The sequence below is a fragment of the Centruroides vittatus genome, unplaced genomic scaffold (assembly GCF_030686945.1).
Source record: "Centruroides vittatus isolate TY-2023 unplaced genomic scaffold, ASM3068694v2 contig_884, whole genome shotgun sequence".
Taxonomy (NCBI): domain Eukaryota; kingdom Metazoa; phylum Arthropoda; class Arachnida; order Scorpiones; family Buthidae; genus Centruroides; species Centruroides vittatus.
This window is the reverse complement of record NW_027122576.1, coordinates 96-26,779: the sequence shown is the minus strand read 5'-3', so window position 1 is coordinate 26,779 and position 26,684 is coordinate 96. Positions and strand designations below refer to the sequence as shown.

Sequence of the window (26,684 nt, the reverse complement as noted above, 5' to 3'; positions counted from 1 at the left end):
GAAAGCACGCTTACCTAAACAACTTTCTGAAAGTTCATCGAATTTGTGGTTGCTATCTTTACAAATACAAGTGTCGGTTCCTCCACGTTTTTCACATTCGTTTTCCTTTTCGTGTTTTTGACATTTTTCTAGATAGGACTGCTCGCACGGACCGATTTCTAAAATAAATAAATAAATAAATAAACAAATACAAACTTGTGTCTTTTCTTACTAAATGATCTTGCGTTGAAACTTTCTTCAAGAGAACTGAAGAAATAGCCAAGTGTGAGGAATTCTAGAAAGCACGCTTACCTAAACAACTTTCTGAAAGTTCATCGAATTTGTGGTTGCTATCTTTACAAATACAAGTGTCGGTTCCTCCACGTTTTTCACATTCGTTTTCCTTTTCGTGTTTTTGACATTTTTCTAGATAGGACTGCTCGCACGGACCGATTTCTAAAATAAATAAATAAATAAATAAACAAATACAAACTTGTGTCTTTTCTTACTAAATGATCTTGCGTTGAAACTTTCTTCAAGAGAACTGAAGAAATAGCCAAGTGTGAGGAATTCTAGAAAGCACGCTTACCTAAACAACTTTCTGAAAGTTCATCGAATTTGTGGTTGCTATCTTTACAAATACAAGTGTCGGTTCCTCCACGTTTTTCACATTCGTTTTCCTTTTCGTGTTTTTGACATTTTTCTAGATAGGACTGCTCGCACGGACCGATTTCTAAAATAAATAAATAAATAAATAAACAAATACAAACTTGTGTCTTTTCTTACTAAATGATCTTGCGTTGAAACTTTCTTCAAGAGAACTGAAGAAATAGCCAAGTGTGAGGAATTCTAGAAAGCACGCTTACCTAAACAACTTTCTGAAAGTTCATCGAATTTGTGGTTGCTATCTTTACAAATACAAGTGTCGGTTCCTCCACGTTTTTCACATTCGTTTTCCTTTTCGTGTTTTTGACATTTTTCTAGATAGGACTGCTCGCACGGACCGATTTCTAAAATAAATAAATAAATAAATAAACAAATACAAACTTGTGTCTTTTCTTACTAAATGATCTTGCGTTGAAACTTTCTTCAAGAGAACTGAAGAAATAGCCAAGTGTGAGGAATTCTAGAAAGCACGCTTACCTAAACAACTTTCTGAAAGTTCATCGAATTTGTGGTTGCTATCTTTACAAATACAAGTGTCGGTTCCTCCACGTTTTTCACATTCGTTTTCCTTTTCGTGTTTTTGACATTTTTCTAGATAGGACTGCTCGCACGGACCGATTTCTAAAATAAATAAATAAATAAATAAACAAATACAAACTTGTGTCTTTTCTTACTAAATGATCTTGCGTTGAAACTTTCTTCAAGAGAACTGAAGAAATAGCCAAGTGTGAGGAATTCTAGAAAGCACGCTTACCTAAACAACTTTCTGAAAGTTCATCGAATTTGTGGTTGCTATCTTTACAAATACAAGTGTCGGTTCCTCCACGTTTTTCACATTCGTTTTCCTTTTCGTGTTTTTGACATTTTTCTAGATAGGACTGCTCGCACGGACCGATTTCTAAAATAAATAAATAAATAAATAAACAAATACAAACTTGTGTCTTTTCTTACTAAATGATCTTGCGTTGAAACTTTCTTCAAGAGAACTGAAGAAATAGCCAAGTGTGAGGAATTCTAGAAAGCACGCTTACCTAAACAACTTTCTGAAAGTTCATCGAATTTGTGGTTGCTATCTTTACAAATACAAGTGTCGGTTCCTCCACGTTTTTCACATTCGTTTTCCTTTTCGTGTTTTTGACATTTTTCTAGATAGGACTGCTCGCACGGACCGATTTCTAAAATAAATAAATAAATAAATAAACAAATACAAACTTGTGTCTTTTCTTACTAAATGATCTTGCGTTGAAACTTTCTTCAAGAGAACTGAATAAATAGCCAAGTGTGAGGAATTCTAGAAAGCACGCTTACCTAAACAACTTTCTGAAAGTTCATCGAATTTGTGGTTGCTATCTTTACAAATACAAGTGTCGGTTCCTCCACGTTTTTCACATTCGTTTTCCTTTTCGTGTTTTTGACATTTTTCTAGATAGGACTGCTCGCACGGACCGATTTCTAAAATAAATAAATAAATAAATAAACAAATACAAACTTGTGTCTTTTCTTACTAAATGATCTTGCGTTGAAACTTTCTTCAAGAGAACTGAATAAATAGCCAAGTGTGAGGAATTCTAGAAAGCACGCTTACCTAAACAACTTTCTGAAAGTTCATCGAATTTGTGGTTGCTATCTTTACAAATACAAGTGTCGGTTCCTCCACGTTTTTCACATTCGTTTTCCTTTTCGTGTTTTTGACATTTTTCTAGATAGGACTGCTCGCACGGACCGATTTCTAAAATAAATAAATAAATAAATAAACAAATACAAACTTGTGTCTTTTCTTACTAAATGATCTTGCGTTGAAACTTTCTTCAAGAGAACTGAAGAAATAGCCAAGTGTGAGGAATTCTAGAAAGCACGCTTACCTAAACAACTTTCTGAAAGTTCATCGAATTTGTGGTTGCTATCTTTACAAATACAAGTGTCGGTTCCTCCACGTTTTTCACATTCGTTTTCCTTTTCGTGTTTTTGACATTTTTCTAGATAGGACTGCTCGCACGGACCGATTTCTAAAATAAATAAATAAATAAATAAACAAATACAAACTTGTGTCTTTTCTTACTAAATGATCTTGCGTTGAAACTTTCTTCAAGAGAACTGAAGAAATAGCCAAGTGTGAGGAATTCTAGAAAGCACGCTTACCTAAACAACTTTCTGAAAGTTCATCGAATTTGTGGTTGCTATCTTTACAAATACAAGTGTCGGTTCCTCCACGTTTTTCACATTCGTTTTCCTTTTCGTGTTTTTGACATTTTTCTAGATAGGACTGCTCGCACGGACCGATTTCTAAAATAAATAAATAAATAAATAAACAAATACAAACTTGTGTCTTTTCTTACTAAATGATCTTGCGTTGAAACTTTCTTCAAGAGAACTGAAGAAATAGCCAAGTGTGAGGAATTCTAGAAAGCACGCTTACCTAAACAACTTTCTGAAAGTTCATCGAATTTGTGGTTGCTATCTTTACAAATACAAGTGTCGGTTCCTCCACGTTTTTCACATTCGTTTTCCTTTTCGTGTTTTTGACATTTTTCTAGATAGGACTGCTCGCACGGACCGATTTCTAAAATAAATAAATAAATAAATACTAAATTACTAAACTAGTGTCTTTTCAAGTATTGACAATTTCTTAGAAAGCACGTTGTTTTTTATTGTTTGGCAGAGTGATAAAATTAACCGCGTTTATTAATACAAAGCATGCTTACAATGGAAGGATTATTGCTGTCACGTTGAAAGTTGTCACACCGAAAGAAAGTTTGTCTTCGATGATGAGTTGTTGCTGTAGAATCCAGAGAAAGTTTATCTCCAAGATAATTAATGAATTTTTCATGTTTATCGTGTAAGTTTGCTGTTGTTAATTATGTCTAATTACTGATTAATTTGTGATCGCTTTTTCATATTTTGGTTTATGATTGCGTAATTACGTTAGTTTTGATAAACATAACAATTTTCTCAGATATTATTTATACTGATAGTTGTGTTTTTTCAAAAATAGCAAGTTTATTACTTTGAAATTTGTATTTTATTCATAAAGTTTTATATACATTTATGTATATTAATGACAAATTAGGTATAAATAGAAGGAAAAGTAATTACTCTAATATATATAATATTTAATTAATAAACCTTTTATTATAGCATTTTTTTTAAAACAAAGGAAATTAGAATATTCAAATTATATCGTGTTGCTTTACAGAATTATAGTGTTGCAAGCTGAATACAATATGTTCTCTTCTTGCAGTTAATACTTTGTGCTATTTAGAATATCGTATTTATTTCATTTTAAACATAACCAGCATGGTATTGCTGTTTGTCCTGGATTTTTATTGTATAGACGTTATGCAACGAGTAAATTTTTTCATGTATATGCTACTGACTGCATTTTAGTGAACGTTTTGCTTATTACAATTCAGATTACTCCACCCCTCAATATATACCGTTGGTATAGTACGCTAATTTTTAAAATGGACAGTGTGTAAATTGACTTAATTTGTTCTGTGTTGAATGTTATTTATAAAAATTATCTATAACGGTTACTCGTTTAACATGTAGGGGACAGAAACATTAAAATGTTGCACAGGACTTACGTTAAGATAGTTTAAAGACTATATATGTGCTGTACATAATAGAGTGGATCAGGGGAAGATGCCTAAAATTTTGCTTATGAAGGAAATTATAGCAATAATTTGGGTTTTGAGGGCCTCTAACGAAAATATCATGTTCTTGAATATCTTTTTAAAATAAAACTTTGGAGTATATCAAAAATAATTATGTATTGTGTTTACAATGACTTTTTCACTGTCTGGCATTTTAGGCATCTCACTCCAAGTATTCGGGTGAGATGCCAAATGCCATTGAGGTAAGATAACAATTATAAATAAATATAAATTAATTTTAGAGTATCTTAACCATATTTAATTTATTGCATATGTAGTACAAAGTACTTAATAGTAAGTGTAACAGCACAGTATATGTATTGTTAAGTTCCTGCCCATTCTATCATGCTCTATAGCTAGCTGAAAGCTTTTTTCAATCCAGAAACCTTTTTGAGAAGTTCTTATATAATTTCTACGCATATCCTGCAATAAAACGAGAAAACGAAACTTTACTAAAAATAGACAAGTTATCAGAAGAAAAGATGTGGGCATCTTTCCCATTATGTCGAGGTAAGATGCCTAGTGGAGTCACGTGTTCTAGCATGTCTGATCGAGATCTTCGGTAGCCGAGAATGGAAACTTTAGAACCTTAACTACATCATACATTAATTGATTTTCGCAATTTTTAATAAATTCTACTTTAACTTTTAGTTTTAAAATGACTTTAAATACATTTCTCAACAAAAACTTTATTCTTATCTTGCTTTTATTCTTCTCAGATGTAGAAAATGTGGTAACGGTAGCCAACTACAGCTTTCCGCATTCAATATTGGCCCAACGATCCATCGTACAAACACGACAGTATCTGACGTCACTGTTTGAAAGTAACAAAAATTAGGCATTTTCCCCAGCTTACAATCTTACCCTGAATCACTGTATCGTATGAAATTTTGAATTCGGACAATATACTTGTAGGATTTAAGCGATTTTATACATTAAGAGTGACAAAACATTGCTGTAATGATATCAGTATTGAGTTTTTCAAATTAATTTTCTTTTGGTAAAACGATTAATTACTGTTTAGATACTATGTAACAATATAAAACAAATGAACTGTTTTCTATTTGTTACATAATTTGCAAATTTAAATTCTGATAATAAATATTATATACATTATATTTACTTTTTCACTTTTTTGCGTCACATACAGTTCACATGTTTTCGTTATTTTTTAATATATTCTGTTTCAGTAATAACTTCTAAACCAATGTTTGAATTTCTGGCTTTTAAGGACACTTTACATATGTTGCCAAATGTAGTACAGAGCAACTTTGTAGCATTTCTTTGGTATATTACTTACTATGTGTACTGTACAATACAATCACTTTATGTTGTTAAATTAAATTTCATTTTACATTTGTAAGGTTCCGACACCCCTGTGAGATATCACCCCCGTCAAATAGTCTGCCTTGGTGGGAGGCAGAGACACTTGCTTTTCCCTCGACTTGGTCAGCATGAAGCGAGAGTCGTTTTAAGGTATGGGAGTAGCGGTTGCTGGACACAGATACTCACACGGAGAGCAGAGTGACAAAATTAACCGCGTTTATTAATACAAAGCATGCTTACAATGGAAGGATTATTGCTGTCACGTTGAAAGTTGTCACACCGAAAGAAAGTTTGTCTTCGATGATGAGTTGCTGCTGTAGAATCCAGAGAAAGTTTATCTCCAATTGATAATGTGTTGTTGGAGGTTTTTCTTAAACTCTTTCCAAACTTTGGGCATTAAGAGAGCCTCTTAAAGCAAATCCCATTATGGGTTCGGCCAGGCCCACAATGAGGCGGCTGAGTGGTAAGTAATGGAGCCCGACATATTCGATCAGACCCTTCCTGAAAAATTCCTGGGGATATTTCGACCTGTCCGGATTTGAACCCAGGTTCCCCAGAGTGGTAGGCTGCCACCTTCACCGCTTAGCCATCCAGCCATCAAAGGGGGGTGCTCCAGGTACAGATCTGCAGGACCGAGTATTCTACACCTAACCGTTCCGTGTCCTTAGAATTTTGGGCCTTTATACCATCGCTGCCCAAAATCCCACATTTTGGTTTGCCCAAAACAGTGGTCTTCCCTAACTCTATTGGTACCCTATTAGCTGCTAGGGGCACTAATCGCGACTGCTGGAGTTGTCGAACATCCCTACCTAGACCACTTCCCAGGGGACAGGTTCAATGCCTCTTTTCCGAGCGACTGCTTGTAAATTTCTGTCAATGTGTTTTTTTTTTTTTTGGTCTCTGAGAAGACGCAGGCTGGGATCATACGGCCCCAGCCACCACCCCCTCCAAAAGAGTGCACACATTTTCTGCTTTGAACTCTGTGTAAGGTGACCACTGAAATTTTCTCAGCGGTGAATCTCCTGCTCTCACTCACAAAGATTCTTGAGTCTACACTTCGAAGAAAGAGGACCTGGTTTGCTCTGCTCCTGGAGAAATTTGTAAGTGAATTTTGTCTATTTCTGGTGGTAAATTTAAATTTAGGCTTAGCTTGGGTTGCCCTGTGATGAGAAATAGCGTTTTAGGATATTTTAGTCCTAGAGGGCTGTTTAGGCTTAGCAAAGTTAAGCCTATCTTTTTAGAGTAAAGTAATTACTCAAGTTTAGGATATTGGGCACCCGCTATATTGGCCTCCTCGGCAGTGGTTATGGTGCCTTGTTGTCGAGAGACATTTTGGGCAAGTTAGTTCAACAACTGGAAGCACCCCTCCCCCCATCTTTATGGTGTGTTGGAACTTTCAGTGTGTATGACTGTACCTTAATTGTAAGCTGTGACTAGTAGGTCGTCCTCAACTGACACTTGTCAGTCCACCATCACCGTTGACCAGTGCGTCGATCAACCTTTACTTCAGTATACCAAAGGATCTGTCTGTCTTCTGTCATCATGAGTGCTAACACTATACCAAAGTTTCTAGAAGAGGCTCATCAGGTGATGGATGAAGTGAAAGGCTATTTTGCGTCTCACCCTAAAGGTCGGCTACAAACAACAGAACATCTTAGATATGTCATCGACAGCTTTAATAAAGTGATAAATCTAGCCGTCAACACCATCCAGAACCAGGGCCGGATTTACATAAGAGCATTTGGGACCTGTGCCCAGGGCCCCCACAAAATAGGGGCCCCCACAAAACTGAAAAAAAAGTTATGTTTAAACATAATTTTTTTTTTTCGTATTACCCCGCGACAGCCTAAGTGTGGCTAATCATGAGGGCAACAGGCAGAGAAAACCAAACCCTAGAAAAAACCTATGAAACATCTGAAAAATTTCGGGAAAAAATTTCACAGGTATTTTTCAGTTAAATTAAAATAATTAGTTTTACACAGATAGAAAATATATGTATGTTTACAATAACCGTTATTTTTAAATGAAATTTACAACTTCCTAGTTCAAATCTAATTGAAAGTACAGTATTTTGTGTAAATTTTCTAAATCATCCAAATTTGCCTACTCTTAAAGGGGGACCCCCACCGAATTTGTGCCCAGGGCCCCTGGATTGGTAAATCCGGCCCTGTCCAGAACAACGGTACTTCCAGCAACTTCGAGAGATGTGAGGTCCCAAAAACGGGTTGACATTAAACATTGTATATTAGAAAATTGTTAAAACGAAACAAAACTAGGAAAAAAAACTCTCCATTGTTAAAAACCGAACAAAGATACGGATTAGTTGGTCTAGTCATATGAAACTGTGGAGAAAAAAAATGCTAGTGATGTAAAAACAGAACGCAATAATTGTACAATAATTAATAATTGGTAAATGAGCGTCCTCCAGTAAAGATGGACGTTTGACAAGATAGCTCGTATATCAAATAATTAGAACATAGAAATTTTGAAAAGGGGAAAGGTTAATGACAAAAAGGAACATCGACGTCGGGTCGTTAAAATTATAAAACGTCACAGACTAAATAACAATAAGAAAAATATGAGCGCAACTTCCAAAGTTCCATCAACACTTTCCATCCAGATTTAACAGATGGTGTCAAGTAGATTCTTCAAAGCGGATCTTTCTGCCTGACCTCGAACAGCGAACAGAGATCGTTTTTTGCTTAGGAACAGACGTGGGAAAGCGGGGAGCAAAAAAGAGGGACATAGAACCAATGAGATAGAAAAGGGGGAGAAAACGGAGATTGAGAAGGCCGATTTCGAAGGACACGAAAGAGGACTCTCGGAAAGGCTTCAGAAAGACACAAGACGTGTACGCCAAAGGTGTCCAGCGAGAAGTCCGCTGCCATCAGCCTACAAGTCTCTTCACCTGTCGCTGCCCCGGGCCTACTTTCAGCAACGATAAGAAACATCATCGACACTAAAAACGTTCGAACATTTGAGTGTGTAAAGAACTGTGCATAGTGTGAGTTATTTTGTGTTTAAATAAACGGATTTTTTGAGATACTTGTCATCCTTGTCTCCTCTGCCACATCCACACGCGAACGACCCTAGACCAGAGGTGGCAAACCTATGGCACGCATGCCCAAAGTGGTATGTAAGAAAAATAATCTGGCACGTAATGTATCATATGATTTCTATCCTCTCTTTCAATCATCCTTTCTGTTTATCACTTGATCATCCTTTTTTCAATCAGATTTTTTATATTTATTCGAATTAAAGCGTATTCGTTTAATTTCTTTACATATCATTATTCGAAGTCTAAGACTTTGGCACGCATTAACATCTTTAAAGCTAAGTATACTTACAATATGGCACGTGGACTCAAAAAGGTTCGCCATCCCTGCCCTAGACCATCCTGTCACGGGATTAATGATCCCCCTTCCCATTTTCCACATGGAGAAGTCAGAGAACTTACATCCCACTTCCCACTTACACATGGTGGAAAGTGGGATGTAAGTTCCCAAACTCCACCAGGTCAGCAAACTTACAAGGAAAAGCTTAACGCCCTGGCATCTAAGGAGGAATTACTAAAGATAGTGTCAGAGCAAAATACAGTAGAGAGTCGTTTATCCGAATCCTTTGGGGACTGGGGTTGTTCGGATAACCGATTATGTACGAAAAAATATATTAACCTGTCCGATGTTGAAATTTTTCTCCGGTTGCGTGTCGCTTTGTGTTGAATTTTCGTTCGACTTTAAGTCTAACGAAATTTTTAATAATAATAATCGAGGCTATTGTATCGTTAAAAATTATTTCTTTATTTTGTACAAAACCAAAAATAAATTATATTTGAAAAAATTAATAAAAAAACAAAAATTTATACTTTAGAAGTAAATCTAGTTATCAAAAAAGTTCGATTCAGCACGACACAGTACGACTGGAAAGCTGGTTACGGATAACCGGGGTTCGGATAAATGACTCTTTACTGTAATAGCATACAAGAAACAGTTAAAGAAATCAAAGAAGAGAAGAGATCTCCAACTTACACAGCACAGTCTTCATGGTTTCCCAGGGTCAGAATAAATCACAGGTAGGCAGCTACAGCAAAGTGCTGAGTTGGGGAATTGACCCTCAAGACCCACCTCAGTACTCTCTTCACCGTGTCACACAGTTATTGTGCATAGTTCAAACAGCAAAAACACCTCAGATCAAACACAAGAGATACTAACCAGTAAAATCAAGCCACAGGACTTAGGAATAGGAATAAAGCGAGTTCGGAAAATCAGAGAGGGAGGCATAGTGGTGGACCTCCACACCTTCCACCACGCAGAGGAACTTGAGGATGCGGTCCGAACGGTAAAAGAGCTGAAAGTGAAACATCTGGAGAAGAGATTGCCCCTCTTGAAGATTGTAGCAGTGCCAAAATCAGTCACAAAGGAGGACCTCCTAAACGTTATTTAAGCAAAATGAAAAGCTACAAATGAATGATGCTGAGGCAGATTTCAGGTTAAAAGCCGAGGTAAAGTTTCCGCTCAAGCAGAAAAATGGGGAACATGGTTTGTGGGTGTTAGAGGTGGACCCAGAAATCAGGAAAACTATTCTGGAGGAAAAGACAAACATTTTATGGAGTAGGTGTCATGTCTTTGACTTTCTACCAGTTAAGAGGTGTTTCAAGTGCCTTTCCTTCGGGCATCATACTAAAGATTGTGCATCTTTAGTATAATGCACAATCTTTAGTATCACATCTAGTATCACATCTACAGGAGACCGGGGCTAGTTTGTCACTAGGGCATGTTGTCACAGTGCAAAGATATTGCCTATATAATCAAAACTGAACGGTCACGTCATCTAGGAGTAGATTCATTTACCGCTTGCATACGACATCACAAAATTCGAATAATATCTGTTGCATTGTTTTCCGTTAATTAGCGGTTAAAAGATTTACGGCAAGTCATCTAAATTTTGATGTCATGTTTTGTGCCGTTTGAAAACTTGCAATTAGTTAAAGGTAAGTAACAACTATATTAATCCTATTAGGCTGGGTCCTTAATTAATGTATATGTTACCGGCAAAACCCGATTTTACGCCAAACTAGTTTGGCGTAAACCGTGTCAGGCCAAACTAGTTTAGAATAATTATTCAATTTATATTAATGGTTAAATATATTAATGGTTAAAATAAAATTAAAAGGCAATTAATTAGATGAAACAATATGTTTATTAATTAATTACTATGTGTTACTGTTTTCTTTGTTGCTTTTAAATGTTCACAAGAACTACCAGATTGTGAATCAATAACTAGTGACGTTAAACACTGGGCGGCCTGCCGGCGGCTCCCCCCTGGGAGGAGTCCGTCGAGAAGCACGAACAGTCAGAAGTGCTGCCATTGGGTTACCTAGGTACACTTTAACCCACCACTTAATATATTTAACCATTAATATACTTGAATAATAATTCTAAACTAGTTTGGCCTGACACGCTTATGCCAAACTAGTTGTGGGCGTAAAATTGGGTTTTGCCGGTAACATATATACATTATGAGCAATCGAATTTTCTAATTTGAAATTAGAAACTATGAACTGATTTGTTAAGAAAGCTCATTTGGGGCAAATTGTCACACATCGAACGGGGCAACTTGTCACTGAGACAACTTACCCCGTTTTGTGTACAATCTTTTTATTGAAAGAGAAGGAAAGCGGTTGACGATTTTTTATCATCGTACATTATAGTTTTAAAATTAGAAAAGGGAAAACATTACTCCAATTAGTTCGTTCTTCTCTTTATTCAGATGGTACAAAATTATAAAATGAAAAAACTGATAAAAATACCCCACCTGAAGACGTTTTACTAAGAGCTGCCAAAGCAGTTAAAAATGATGTTCAGCCAATTTTCATTAGGAAAACTGCAGAAGAATACAATATCTATTACAGAACTTTAGCAAGATTCTGCAAGAAAATAACTGACAAAAAACTTGATTCTGTAAGCTCTACGGTTCAAATGGGTTATAAAAAGAGCAGACAAGTCTTTACCAGTGATGAGGAGTTGGAGTTAGAAAGATATATAAAAAAAGCTTCCGATATTTATTTTGGGCTAACGCCAAAACAAGTACGTAAATGAGCATATAACTATGCAACAGCGCTTATCAAACCGTTTCCTCAAATCTGGAATGATACCCTAATGGCAGGCCCCGATTGGTTTACAGGATTCCTAAATACTATCGATATGAACACCCCAAGCCACCAGTCTATCTAAAGCCACAAGTTTGAATAAGACAAATGTGGATGCCTTTTTCACAAATTTAGAAAATTTATTTGAGCGTTACCAATTCTGCCCCAATGACATTTACGATGTCGATGAAACTGGAATAACTACAGTGCAACGTCCTCATCGTGTTGTTGCTAGAAAAGGATTTCGCCAAATTGGTTCTATCACCTCGGCTGAAAGGGGCAAACTAGTAACTATGGCTCTTGCAGTATCTGCTTCTGGAAACAGCATTCCGCCGTTATTTGTCTTTCCTCCAGTACACTTTAGAGACCACTTTCTGCAAAATTCTCATGCAGGTTCTATTGGAACAGCAAACCCATCCGGATGGATGAAAGAGGAGCAATTTCTAATGTTTTTGAAACATCTCGTTGAAACTACTAAATGTACAAAAGAAAGGCCTATACTGTTATTGCTTGATAACCACGAGTCTCACCTCTCAACTCCCGGATTAAATTTCTCAAAAGACAACGTTGTCATTATTTTATCTTTTCCCCCACACTGCAGTCACAAGCTCCAGCCTTTAGACCGGAGTTTAAAAAAATTTATCAACTCTGTATCTGCTTCGTGGATGAAGACTAATCCAAGGAAAATCCTGGTATTGTCTCTTTAGCACTTCCATTAGCAGTTGTGCCAAATAATATAATCTCTGGATTTTTTCGCGTGTCTGGAATTTATCCATTCAACAGAGATATTTTCACAGATCAAGACTTTCTTCCAAGCTATGTCACAGATCGTCAAGATCCGAACAGCCTTGCATCTGCAGCCGAAAACATTTTCGTAGAACGTACAAATAACACAGAAGATTCAGCAACTCATACAGATTCATTTATAATATAAATAAGATACTAACCAATACATGTGCAGAAACTCCAAATCCGAATATACCTTCGACTTCCGGTCTCTCTGGTACTCCACCAAATGCGAAAACCTCATTAGCTGTTAAGCCCCAGTCATGTTCAGTAATTTCTCTGGAGGTTATTCGGCCACGCTTTCTCTTAACAATTCCATTGTTATGTAACACTTCCATTGTTACTTGACACTTCCATTGTTGATGGAAGTGATAAGACTTAATCCTGTCTCGCTCCCCCGTGAAGAGGAATTTCGAAAAATCCCTTCTTAGTGTGCGTCCTCGTGACGTACCCTAACTGTGTACCAAATTTCAACTTTCAACTCTTACCCGTTTGGCTCTGCACTGATTATTATTATTATTATTATTATTATTATCAACCTGTCTCGATTATATATATAGATGTATATATCAGGTTTCAGAACGTTTGTATATGTATTTACTGTATTTATTGATATTTTTACATATTTTATTTTTCTTTCAATTAATTCAATTCCAATTATTAATTTAATTTATAAGTTTACTTAAAATAACAAGAAACGAAAATTAGCCCAATATCACTCTTGCCGTAGTGATGCTCCTCCTCTATATCCTTTGCCGTGTAGTAAATTTTATTTATTTTCTTTATTTATTCGTAATTTAACAACTTTTCACAGGAAGTATTGTGCCAGGTACGAGTAGTAGTATCTTAAATTAATAGGAAATCTTAAGTATATGACGTAATACGCCCGGTGTAAGTAAAACAAGTCGTGTTGAACGTCATTTACATTATTGTCGACTAAAACCGGTGTTCAATCTATATATATAATTCAGAGACGAGTTGGTAATAATAATAATAATAATAATTAGCGCAGAGCCCAAACGGTTAGGAGTTGAAAGTTGAAATTTGGTACATAGTTACGGTACGTCACGAAAACGCACATTAAGAAGGGATTTTTCCAAATTCCTCCCCACGGGGAGAGGGACAGGTTCAAGGCTTCCATCAACAAGGAAAGTGTTAAGTAAGAATAGAGAACAAGAGAAAGCGACGTGCAAGATTTACGGGCGAAGGAGCAAAAAAAAAAAAACAGTAATATGTTAGAAAATATTCGATTTTCAAATTTAAACAGATTAGTTCGGTTTTTTTCGACTTTCCTTCATTAGAACATTCGATGAAAATCGAACAATATTAGAATATTCGATTTTCAAATTCGACTTTTCTTTAGAAATACTTAATTCGTTGATGAAATTACTCTTTTTCTTCTGTGACTATAACGTAATAATCTTAATCTTCGCTATCGTTACTTTTGCCCGAGCAACGCCGGGCGTATCTCCTAGTTAGTAAATAATTCGCCGAAATTCTCAAGCTGCATTCAATTAATTTATAAAAAATCAAAAATTATTTTATTTATTACACAGAATTCTAGAAAATAGAAATGTTTATGGTGGTTGTTTGCTGGACCAGAACGACTTTTACATCTTCGACTTGAATCGATGCCAAGATGGCAATAATCTCGCGAATAGAAGTGAAAATATAAAATTTAGTAATTTAATAAAGCCAAAAGCTTAATTTTGACGGTATGCATGATGTAGAAAGATAAAAGAGGTCGTGTGTATGTCCAGTATGTATGTCGGACTTAATGACAATTTTACTCGTCATTAAGTCCGACCCTACTGGACAAACACACGACCTCTTTTATCTTCTTACTTCCTCGACTCTTAATCATAAAAATTTAATGGCATCGATCCCACTAATAAACAAATCTACCTGAAAAATTTCAGAAAGTTTGACAAAAAGCGCGATAAGCTTCAACATGGCAGGTGCAACAAGTGCATTCACACAGACCCACTTGAAAGACGGATTCAAAAATGCACGTATTTGTTTTACTATTTTCCCAAACCTAATTAATTAAGGGGCCTAAATGCAGGGTGAACAAAATAATGCCTCCACCCATACACTACCATCCATACATACAAAAACTTTGGAATATTTTTTGCATTTCTCGAGCTTTCAAGATCTCCCGAGTCCAAAGAAGTAAAAATCTTGGATAGGGGTCAGTTTTTGACCGATTGCCATAATTTCCCTCTGTTATGTATAACAGCCTAAAAAGTAAAAGCGATGTCAACAATAAAAAAAAAAAATTTTTTTGATGAGACTAACTTTTTAAACTTTTCGATTTGAATAGATATTAGCGAGGTTGAGGCCGTAATTTTACACGCGAAAACGTGTACGTCGGACGTTTAGCGTCGCTTTCCTGTAAGCCTAGAAGCTTGACAATAGAGTTTGGAATGTCGAGCATGATTCCACTGAATTTCCAAGCACCATTGTCAAACTTCTAGGCTTACAGGAAAGCGGCGCCGAACGTCCGACGTACACGTTTTCGCGTGTAAAACTTCGGCCTCAACCTCGCTATTGAAATACGAGGCGCAATCTTGTATAAGATGCTATAATAAAAATCCGAGAGATTAATTATCTTGCTTTGAGAAATTAATTTCAAATTCAACAGAAGCGCCAACGCTTACTTAATCTACCTAATCTACGAACTTTCGATTTTCCGCTTAAAATTTTAATCACGTCTCAAGAAAAGATTTAATTTGGCATCTCCAAAACTTACCTGAAAATTCGTCGAAGCCGATTCAATAATCGATGTGATCAATGCGTGACAGCAAACAGAATGTTCTCGTACATTTCCTTCACTCACTACAGCTACCAGAACCCGTTTGGCTAAATTTATAATTTGAATTTGTAAAAAATAAAGGAATTGTTGCAAAACTGTGGAAAACGCGCGTTTATGTTGAAGTTTTCTCCTAATTACAAATTCTATTTACGAATTACGAATAATTATTATCATTGTTTACGCCACCCACCCCTGAAGAAATGTATTTTTTACATCTTATGCAGGTCAAGAGTACGTCCTTGTTACCATAAATTATTAGGTATTTTCTTGGAAACGAAACTAAACAGGGTAGGTTTTTACCATTTCTGCTTGATAGGTAAACACACACGTAGTGATGCACTTCTAACGTCGTGTAAAGCGGTTTAAAACCCGAGGGTTCGAGGGAGAACGTGCGTGTCGGACATCATAAACCGACAAAAACGTGTCACGGGACTTGCTTAAATTACATCATTACATCGATTTGACGTATTGAGCATGGTCGATATGACAGCTAAACATTCTTTATGAGTTTTCTTAAGTATTGACAAAATCTATGAAACAGTATTTTAATTACTCTATTTTTGTTTATGTTCTTAATCGTCACGAAAGATATTTTGACAATCAAAATACATTTCAGAAGATGTACTGAAATACAAGGTTATTGTACTTTCATACAAGACTTAAAGATGTGTATGTGAATTGTGAGTGAAACATTTTCTGTTACAGAATTTCTAATGCTTACATTATTGTGATGCGTGCGTGTTAATTCTTTCACGAAGCAGTGTTCATTTTACAGAGAATCGAACTAGTAGTACAGTATAAGTGAAAATAATAGATAATGATTAAAAATAGTTACTAAGAGATTTGTATTTATGTTGAATATATAACCAGAAAATTTTGGTAAATATTGCAGAGCGATCATGGAAAAGCGAAATGTTTTTTCTTCGATCCATTTGTCATCGCTCTTCAAAGACGTGTCGTAAATGTCCTTTACCACATCGTTAGCAGCTTTAGTGACGTTAGAAGAACAACAGCGCATATAGGATAACAACAATACCTCAAAACCAGAATGGGAAGAAATTAATAAGATTTCGGATAATGTGAAAATATTTGATTTATCTGTGTTGCAAATATATCCAATCAAGAATATGACATTACCACTCACCATAACCGTCCAAAGAAATAACATCGGCGAATAAACGGCGTTCAGGTCGTTTACAATACACGTCAGCTTTCTATAGTTGAACCGAGCCTCGGCAATGATCTGCGAAGAATCATTCGATAAGCAAGCTTTTGCTAATTAATTTAAAAATACTTTCGATCTCCTTGCATGCGGAAGAAGAAAAAAAAACAGTAGGAAATTATTTTCGATAATCATGAAGAATACAAAACAGAAGAACGTCAGATAATGTAATAAACATTTCTCATCTTCGTAATTAAACAGATGTCTCGAAACTAAGCTATTTCCATCATATTCTTCGTAAAGTCCTTCAGCTGTAGTGAGATCGAATGCCACAAAATGTGCTATGCTCGTTATCCAAATCAAACAGCATTTCAATATTAACAGCTTATGGTGTATTTTCTTAGTGTCGGTTCTAACTATTTCATTGACGATGTTGATTTTCGAGAGGATGGTCCGTTTGGTGCCAAGAAAGTAATACAAAAAGAATATGTAAATGGAGATGCTAAATATAAAATAAACGAATATGAACCAATCGATTGCAGATAAGTTGCCTTTAGAGGATCGAAGGATTGTTTCGAAAATGTAGTAAATTGGATAAATTTTGGATTTGGTCAACATGAACACGATGTCCAGGGAAACTGTCAAACCTAAGAATTTCATGCATATCGACAGAGGTTTCCATTGCTTGTTTAGCACTAGATTTTTGTGTTGTTTTCTGAAAGACATTCTGAATATTTGCAAATTTTATACTTTTGAATTTAAATTATATAAGAAATGAATTTGATTTTAAAGTATTTCGTTTTCAAATTCGATTCCAAATGGTTTGGCTTGTTACAAGCTAAAGTCAGACAAAGAAGAAAATTGTAAGTTAGCAATTACTCAAACCACGTTGAATTGTTGGTCACTTAAGGTCGTTGTTATCCGGATCTTCCAGGATGAGTATGCTGTTACGAATTTGATCACGATTTTTATTATTTATTATATGAAAGTGCGTACTTACTCACTTTTTCGTCTTCATCCATTCTGGTTGACTTGTTGCGGGTTAGATTTGTCTGAATGAGTATAAATGACAATAAGATATCTTTCAACTTAATCTACAATTATTACGAATTGATTTGATTCTTGAATAAACTACCAAATACGTGGCATTTGCTAGTCTGTTACGAAGTGTGTTTTTTCCGAATTATTCACAGATCGTTTTTCCCTAAACAGTTTAAAACATACAAAATATTAAAACTTCATTCACTTACCAGACACACGAAACTGTTTCTGAAAAGAGGAATAATAATACTTTATAGATGAGTGAATTGTTCTTTCGCATGCTTTAGTAATTTAGAAAAATCGATACGTTTGTTTGATGTATTTAATGAATTTACTTTGAGTAAATATTTTCAGGTATTCTGCGATGTTTACCCGAAGAGTAATCGATATTGATGCATGTTATTAGAAAAGTTGTGTTGCAAAGTTTACATTCTGGTGTCTGTTATGTAATAGAGGAAAAGTATGGCGATCGGTCAAAAATGACCCCAAAGATTTTTACATTTTAGTACTGAAGACACCTTGAAACGAGAAGAAATGCAAAACAATTCGCGGGTAATTCTTGTGTGTATTTGTTGCTGTGGGTGTGTTTGAGACAAAATTTTGTATGCATTAGGGAAATCGATGCTATTAAATTTCGGTGGTTAAATATCGATGGAGTGGGGAGATAAAGATGGTCGTGTGTCATATCTGTAGTAGAACTTAATGACGATTCTACTGGTTATTAGTACATACAATTTTTATTACACCAATCCCTACCCTGAAAATTACGCTTTATGCCATTTTATGATAATAAAAATATTAAAATTTTGAAAAAATAGTGTAACAGATGGCGTTACGCGCAATTTTAAATGTTGCCGGAAAAGTTAAGAAACACGTTGCTGGATATCTATATGTATGGATTTAGAACAATTTAAAATATTATTGCTGAATCGTTATATCACATTATGACTTGTTATAGTCACTACAAGTTTAGAATTTTTGTGTTTGTAATATAAATCGTCAAATTTTTCTCTCAGCCAGTTATACACGATTATAAATCTAACGAAGTAGCGATTGGATATGTTATTGTGTTAGAAAAGTACGGCGTTATTTAATTGATGTCGCGCATTATTGAACAATACCATTGTTACGAAGAAAGAAAGGAAAGAATTGTGCATCGTAAGAACCCTATTACAGTATTATATTTAACATCTGAAGAAGCCAAAACGGCGGGAATACTTTTTATCTCTCGTTAATAGGTTATTATTGCATTTGTAAAACTTCGGGCAAATCCTCGTAATGACTAGGCGTATGAAAATTTATCCCAGTTTATCAAAAATATAATTCTGGATTTAAAACGTATGTTAATGATAGTGGATAATACACTATTTCGTTAATATGGGAAAAAAATGAAATCTACTCCGCACGCGGCGCTAGTATCGACGAGGTTGTAAACAGACTAAGCGATACGTTGTCGGTTGTAAAGTACGATTTGTTAATTCTTTAAACGAAAATCCAATAATTATTTTAACACTGGGTAATGGCTGATGGAGGTTTTAACATTTAGGAATAACTAATTACTAAAGATGTTGTGGTAAATATACCCACTTTTATGAGAGGAAAAGCACAGCTGAACAGCAGTTTGTCATCTCGAGACAGAAAAATATCTAGTAAAAGAATACATATTAAACGTATTATAGGAATGGCTCGTACTGTACATATAAAATTTTGAGGCAACACATGCATCCGACAGTAACCAAACTTGGCAGTGAAATTATATTTATATGTTTTATGTTATGCAATTTTAGACCATGCATTGTTGGCAGAGATTCTTAATTTGTTTCACTGTTAATCTAGCTCTCTATTAATACCGTATATAATTTTTTTTTCCATTCTAGACCCTAGCCTAATTTAAGTTTTCCATCTATAGTATTTTTAAATTTTTGTCTGTTTATAAATTCTAAGATCAAGAATGTATACTAGCATACACAGTAAGGTCTTCATTGTGGAACTTCAATTCAAAGTAATATAGTGGCTTTAAAATTTGTACTATAGTTGAATAAATATTTGTAAGCTAATAAAAGAATTTTAATCTTTAAAACAAAATCTCTTATTATTATTTAAAAAATTCACACTATACACCATCTAGAAAATTTTACATAATCTCAAATTGTAAAATAACAATTAGCTCAATTATTTTATAAACTTAGTGCTTATAAAACATTTTTTGTTAAAAGAGCTGGCTTAATATGCTCATGGGAAAACATAATTAGTGTTTCAATCATGTCTGCAATGAATTTACCATCTCTTGGAATGGTACAAACTTTGAAGTCACTTTTTGTGTAAATAAACAGATGAGCAACTTGTCTATTTTTCACTGCTAATTGTCCTTGGATTTCATGAAAATAATCATGATTCCGTTTTAAAGTAATTTTGTCATCAGTACATTCCAAATATGGTATCTTTAGCACATTCACAGGAAGTTTAAAACTGAAGTAAGGACATTTAACTTCTAATATTTTATCATCATCCACTAGCCCATCTGGACTTGCAGCTAAGAATGGGTTAAGTTGCCTAACATTTAACAGTTATAAGGACTTGAAATTATAAATGTTTAAATGTAATAATTAACGATAAAAATGTAGATGTAGATTATTTTAACTTACCTTTCTATAAAATCGGCTTTCCTACCAGCTAACTTGGCATTGTACTTTTTTTATTCCTCCTTTAATTGTACCGTTGTTAACCTTTCTAAAAAATATTTTCGTTCTTCCATTATTATAAAGTAAGCTATCCTTAGAACGGAACGGCTTGTTTACAACCGTATCGATATGCGCGACACCTATGTCATGTGATCACTTTTTTTTCCTATTAATCTCGGATCGAGAGTTGTGATGATAACTTTCTTCAGCCAATTTCCTATTATGTGGCTTCTCTAAGATATCTGCAAGTCGATAAGAAATTTTGTTAAATCTAACGTCGTTTGCAGTCTTCGGCCTTTAAACAACTATCCGCCTTTACGATTTAATACAATATATGAGATATTTCTTTCATGTTTAGTCTTTCTCTGCCACGCATTTCTCTTAAAATGTTCTTGTCTGATATTATCCAGACATTTTCATTCTCTTCGAATTCGTTTCATTAAAGTGAGATTGCTTAATCGTATTTGGAAAGAGATATTTATATTGATAAAACACGGGATGAAATTTAATTTCGTTAAAGGTTATTACTTTTCGTCTGTGTTCGACTGTTTCTTCAGAATCTTGAGACAATGAATCGTAAAACACCAGCGCTTTGAAGCCTGTCATAGACCGTTTCATCTTTTTTCTTTATTTGTAGTGTGAAATGCGGTGTAAGAAAACACGAAAATTACACAAAAAATCGAAAAATATTAGAAAATGTTAATAGTTTTTCTTAGATTTATTTCAGTTTCCTTCAATTTGTTAAATCTCTTGACTCTATCTGCACAATGTCGCGTGTTCCGTGAAAAAGCTGACGAAATTGCGAATGAATTTCTTTCACTTGAACTTTTAATTGTCAATAGCGAAGTCTTCAGCAAAAATTAATTGAGAAGATTCACTAATTTTCGAAATACTTGTTGTTTTTCGTAAAGACTTTTACCTAAATGCTAAAACGCTGTGTAAATTCCAAAATTCATATTTCACAGTAATATTAAGCACGAGATCAACTTTGAAAAAATTTGTGTTTGTATTTATGAATTTTTGATTAGAATCTCCTCTTCGATTTATTTTTTATATCAACCATGTCCAGAAATCTTAGGTTTTGTGAAGAATAGAAGAATGAATATTTGTTTATTGCATGGCGAGAAAAAGTTATTAGTAATACAATTAGTAGTAAAATCTGTGACACAACTAAATTCTATATTACCGGATAAACAGTAATTTATTTAAAATTCAAGTATTAGTTCGTTTTGTATTAAACTACGAGAAAAATACGAAACCGAGCGATTTTTATGACGTCACAAAACAATAAATTTATTTTACCACGTTTATATTTTATTGTATTAAAACACGGAAGGTGGTGTGTCATATCGTACGATTTAGCTGTGATGGAATATTTTCAGTAAACTTCACACATAGGCAGGATGATTAATTTCCAGGAATAGAGTAACATCAAACAGGACTTCTTGGCGTATGTGTCCAAGGAAATATCGACTTTCTCTGAAAATATATTTTCTAGTTAAATAATAATGAAATTTGTCACGAGACTTCCAATTATAAAACCGACTTTGTTAGTATTGATGACACGTAACAAAGCGTATTTATTAAAAGATAGATACAACAGTATCTCTGTTTTTTCAAGTGACAAAAGTGTCTTGCTCTGTTGATCTTAGTTATGTTTATAACTAAGATCAACAGAGCAAGACACTTTTGACACTTGAGAAAACAGAGATACGATTAAAGATAAGTGACAAATACGTATTCGTCACTTATCTTTAATAACGGAGTTTTGTGTTTTACTCCATTTGCGCAACATCTTTTTATCTAACAATAAGATTCTGGTCTAAACGGGAATTACGACCCGAATCGTGGTTTTCATGACGATTATGGACAGATTCTTCTAATATCCTATACAGGAGAATGTTCTACCGAATACGTGGTGTAAAAGGCATATATAACCTAAATATTGTGTCAAACAGATGTTTCTCTTTCCTGCACATTTGTTTCAGTATTAACGTTCTATTTAATGTTCAGTATTAACTTTATTCTACAAAATATAAACACGACCTAAATTAGTGTCTTTGTTTATAGTTTGTTGATTTAGATCAGTGTTTCCCAAAGTGTGGTACGCGTACCCGCAGGGGTACGGGAAGAGTTTATGGGGGTACACGCTGCACCGTGCTTCGGCTGTTCCTGGTCAACAAGCAGTTTACTTTTTTCGATTAAAAACATAGAAAAATAATAAAAAACTTCGTTACTTCTTAGCGGTTTCGCCGGGTGCTGTGATTCCGTGTATTCCTGCACCTTATGGCCAAGACAACAGTGTCACACAAAAACCTCCAGTATCTACACATTGAATTGTTACAATGTGCGCGTGTGTATTTTTAGCTTTTGTGCGATTTTTCTAACTGGAAAGGTTTGTTATGTGCTTTAGTATTAATAAAAAGGTAAAATTGCCGAATAATCCAATTTTTCTGTAGCTAGTTACTACAACCAACAATTCTTAGCAGAGACTTACTTTGACAGTGCTTCTAGAAAGACGAAAATGAGACCTAAAGTCCATATTGCTATATCTAGGAACAATATTTTCCACATAGTCTTCTATTTTGGCTTTTTCTATTTTTCATTTGCAGCAGCATATAGAAATGGAATATCCTCGTTATCTTTGGTTTTTGATTTAAAGTATATGCAATTTTTTTGACGAGGGGTACTCAGCATTAAGAAAATTATACAAAAGGTACACAGATTTCAAAAGTTTGGAAAACACTGATTTAGATCATTTCAATCAAATTCGTTTGCTTCCGTATATTATTCTCATTATTCAGAATTAGTTATTGTTAGATCCCCATAAGAGTGTTGACCGAAATTTAACTAATAATTGAAACTTTATTATTTTAGCAACGTCCATAAGGGCATTGAAGAACAGAAATTTATAATATAGTAGAGTTTCCATTAACATATTGTTCCTTTAACCTTTTTATCCAATGCATTTTTAAAATTTCGAGCATTGCATTATGAATCAATATGCAGTTTAGTTAGATAAAAGAACTTGATACGCACATTTAGAAATATTAATGATATATTACATTAAAAATGTAAATGGTTTTGATTAAGTATTTCGGAGAGTTGAATATTTGAATTGAATATTTTTCTGTAATAATATGCAGTCGTATAGCCAGCACGCACCGATTCGAGTATCCAAAGACCATCGACGGAAAAGGCAAAGGAAAACTTCAACACTTCAGATGTTGAAGTTTTTCTTTTCGCAGCACTCGTACATGCATCGGGTGATATACACGCATCACCCGATGCATGTACGAATGCTGGGTTTTATTGAATTATTAAATTAGATTTTACCAAATAAACGATCCAGTTTCAATTCTCAACGGGTACCTTACATTATCAGTAAGGAATGTCTTATACTATGATAAGTCATTGGGTAGAACTGCCAAAAAATCCTTCAGAAAGCAATTAAACATTTTTCTTTGTTAATGTAAGAGAAAATGTTTAATTGTGATTTGGCAGTAGTTAAAAGAGAACAGAGGTCAGAAGGCATCTGCCTTCTCACCACTTATTTCAAATGTCTACCAGACCTTGAAGTCTTGACAAAATAGTGATAGGGAGACACAGATGCAATTCAGTTACGAAGCAACGTTTAGAGAGAACTAAATTAAAAGTACAGTGTAAGTGACAATAACACTCACAATAGTCAACAAGAGACTCGTATTCACGTTAATCACATTGTAGCCAGAGAATTTCGGCAAATTTTGCAGAGAGATGACAGAAAACCGAAACGTCTTCTCTTCGATCCATTTATCATCGCTCTTCAAAGACATTTCGTAAATGTCGTTGACGACGTCGTTAGCAACTTTGGTGACGTAAGAAGAACAACAACAGACGTCGGAAAATAATAGAAATTTAACGCCGGCATTAAAAACAACCACTAAAATGTCGAATATTGTCAAGTAAGATTTGTCGATGTTGAGGATATACCCGATCTGAAATATGACATTACCACTGACAAAAACAGTCCAAAAAAGTAATATTAGCGAATAAATGACATTAAGATCATTTACAATAGACGTAAGCTTTTTATATTTGACTTGAGCTTCTGCAATCGTTTGCGAAAGACGATCTTCTATAAGCAAGCTTTTGCTAATTAATTTGAAAACACTTTCAATTTCCTAACACGAAGAAGAGAAGAAAAGAAGTAAGAAATTATTTTCAATAACTATGAAGAATACAAGACAGAAGAACGTGAGATAATGTAATAAACTTCGAAACAAATCTCTAGAAACTAAGCTATTTATATCGTTTTCTTTGTAACGTCCTTTAGTTATGCTGAAATGGATGGCCAAAAAGTATGCTATGCTCATTATCAATATCAAACAGCATTTTAGTATTAATAGTTTATTGTGTCCTTCGTTAGTTTTAGGTTGAATGATTTACTTTGCGCTATTGATTTGTTGGCGTGAAAATAATAGAAAGAAAATATTTCAATGGACATACTAAACATAAAATAAACGAATATAAGCCAATCGAATGCTGATAATTGCTCTTTGGAGGATCGAAGGATTGTTTCGAAAACGTAGTAAATTGGTTATATTTTGGCTCCCGCCAACATGAGCGCGATGTGCAGAGAACATGTCTTTTCGAAATTCAAACTTAAGAATTTCATGCACATCGATAGAAATTTCCATTGGTTAATGAAAATGAAATCTTTCCTGTTGTTTTGCGGAATGACTTGCCGAATCCTTGTAGAATCCATATTTTTCGATATCGTCTTTTTAAAATTCGGGTTGGAAATTTTGATTACGTATAACCTGAAATAAAAGAAAAAGAGAAAAAAATTATAAATTCTGAATTAAGCACAGATCAAAATTGATATTATCATAGCATAAAGCTTTATGTTATGATTTGAAGGGTTTCCAATCAAGTCTGATCATGTACTTTATGATTAACTGAGTTTATATAGATGAGTTCTTGGCTTTCCATTATTCGTTTATTGTGAATGATTGTGTCGATGACACTCGTAACTACAAGCAAAAGTGAGTCGGGTCTGTCATTGCCAACGTGCAAAATCTGTAATCATTTCTGACAATTCTGTTTGTTTGTTAAGTTTATGGCAACACTCGGGCGATCGCCTAGGAGAATTACTTCCGGAGAGGTATTACTAAAGGTAGCTACCCAATTCTGGAAAAGTGAACGGTTTCCACAAGGTAGAAATAGACGAATAATATTCCCAATACACAAAAAAAGGAGACAAACTAGATTGTGGCAACTACAGCGGAATTACTTTACTGAATGTAGTTTATAAATTTTTTTCAAAAATATTAGCAAAGAGGTTGGCAGCATACATGGAAAATATAGTGGGAGATAACCAGTGCGGTTTTCGTAATAACAGATCAACTATAGATCAAATCTCCACTATAAGGTTAATTCTGGAGAAATGCTACGTGTATAATATTGAGATATACCATCTTTATATCGACTTTAAAAACGGTTATGATAGTGTTAGAAAAGAAAAAGTTTGGGCGAGTCTGCAGGAATTGGGAATACCTCAAAAAGTTATTAATTTAACAAAGTTAACTTTAGAGAAGACGGAAGGCAGAGTTAAGATCCAGGGATATTTGTCAAGGGCATTTGCAATTCAGAAATAGCTCAAACAGGGAGATGCACTTTCTACAGTTTTATTTAACTTACAAGTTAGTATTAGAAGTGGCAATGAGAAAAGTATATGAGGAATTGGATGTAAATGCAAGAGGTACGATTTTTAAGAAACATTTACAGTGCTTATCATTTGGGGATGATATAGTTATATTGGGGAGAACTAAAGAGGTAATCGAAGGGACATTTAAAATAATGGACGAAGTAGTAATAGATAAAGGCCTAACAATTAATGACGAAAAAACAAAATATATGAAGTTAATTAGAAAAGATTGTCAGGGGCCAAGTGGTCAATTTCTACATATAAAGGGCCATAAACTAAAACAGATGAATAAATTTCAATACTTAGGAACTCAGCTAACAGAAAAAAACGAAATTAATGAAGAAATTAAGGCAAGAGTGACAGCAGGAAATAGAAGCTATTTTAATTTAAGACGAATTTTAACATCTAAAGAAATATCAAGATGCAGTAAGATTAGAATTTATAAAACTATTATAAGACCGAAAATCATGTATGGCTCCGAGGCCTGGACACTGACAAGCGAGCAGGAAGAGCAGTCGAGACGATTTGAGAGGAAGATTTTGAGAAGAATATATGGGCTAGTACAAGAGAGAGGAGAGTGGAGAATAAGAAGTAATAAAGAACTTGAAGATTTATATGAAAATTCGGATATTGTGACAGAAATCAAAAAAGGGAGATTTCGACGGATTGGACATTAGGAAAGAATGGACCCGGAGAGAAATGTGTCTCAATTGTATAGAGAAAAACCAAGGAGAGAAG

At 34.5% G+C, this 26,684-nt stretch overlaps 1 protein-coding gene across 1 annotated transcript in view; it reads right to left on the bottom strand.

The window, feature by feature from the left end:
- LOC136983589 (uncharacterized) overlaps positions 1-22,831 on the bottom strand; it is a 30,516-nt gene extending 7,685 nt beyond the window's left edge. The window contains exons 1-14 of the mRNA XM_067280380.1: positions 22,755-22,831; positions 19,858-20,129; positions 3,062-3,205; positions 2,785-2,928; positions 2,508-2,651; positions 2,231-2,374; positions 1,954-2,097; positions 1,677-1,820; positions 1,400-1,543; positions 1,123-1,266; positions 846-989; positions 569-712; positions 292-435; positions 15-158 (exon numbers count right to left, since the gene is read on the bottom strand). Of these exons, the coding sequence (XP_067136481.1) occupies positions 15-158; positions 292-435; positions 569-712; positions 846-989; positions 1,123-1,266; positions 1,400-1,543; positions 1,677-1,820; positions 1,954-2,097; positions 2,231-2,374; positions 2,508-2,651; positions 2,785-2,928; positions 3,062-3,205; positions 19,858-20,129; positions 22,755-22,831 (2,077 nt within the window). The remainder of the gene's footprint in view (positions 1-14; positions 159-291; positions 436-568; positions 713-845; positions 990-1,122; positions 1,267-1,399; positions 1,544-1,676; positions 1,821-1,953; positions 2,098-2,230; positions 2,375-2,507; positions 2,652-2,784; positions 2,929-3,061; positions 3,206-19,857; positions 20,130-22,754) is intronic.
- Positions 22,832-26,684: the final 3,853 nt, after the last annotated feature.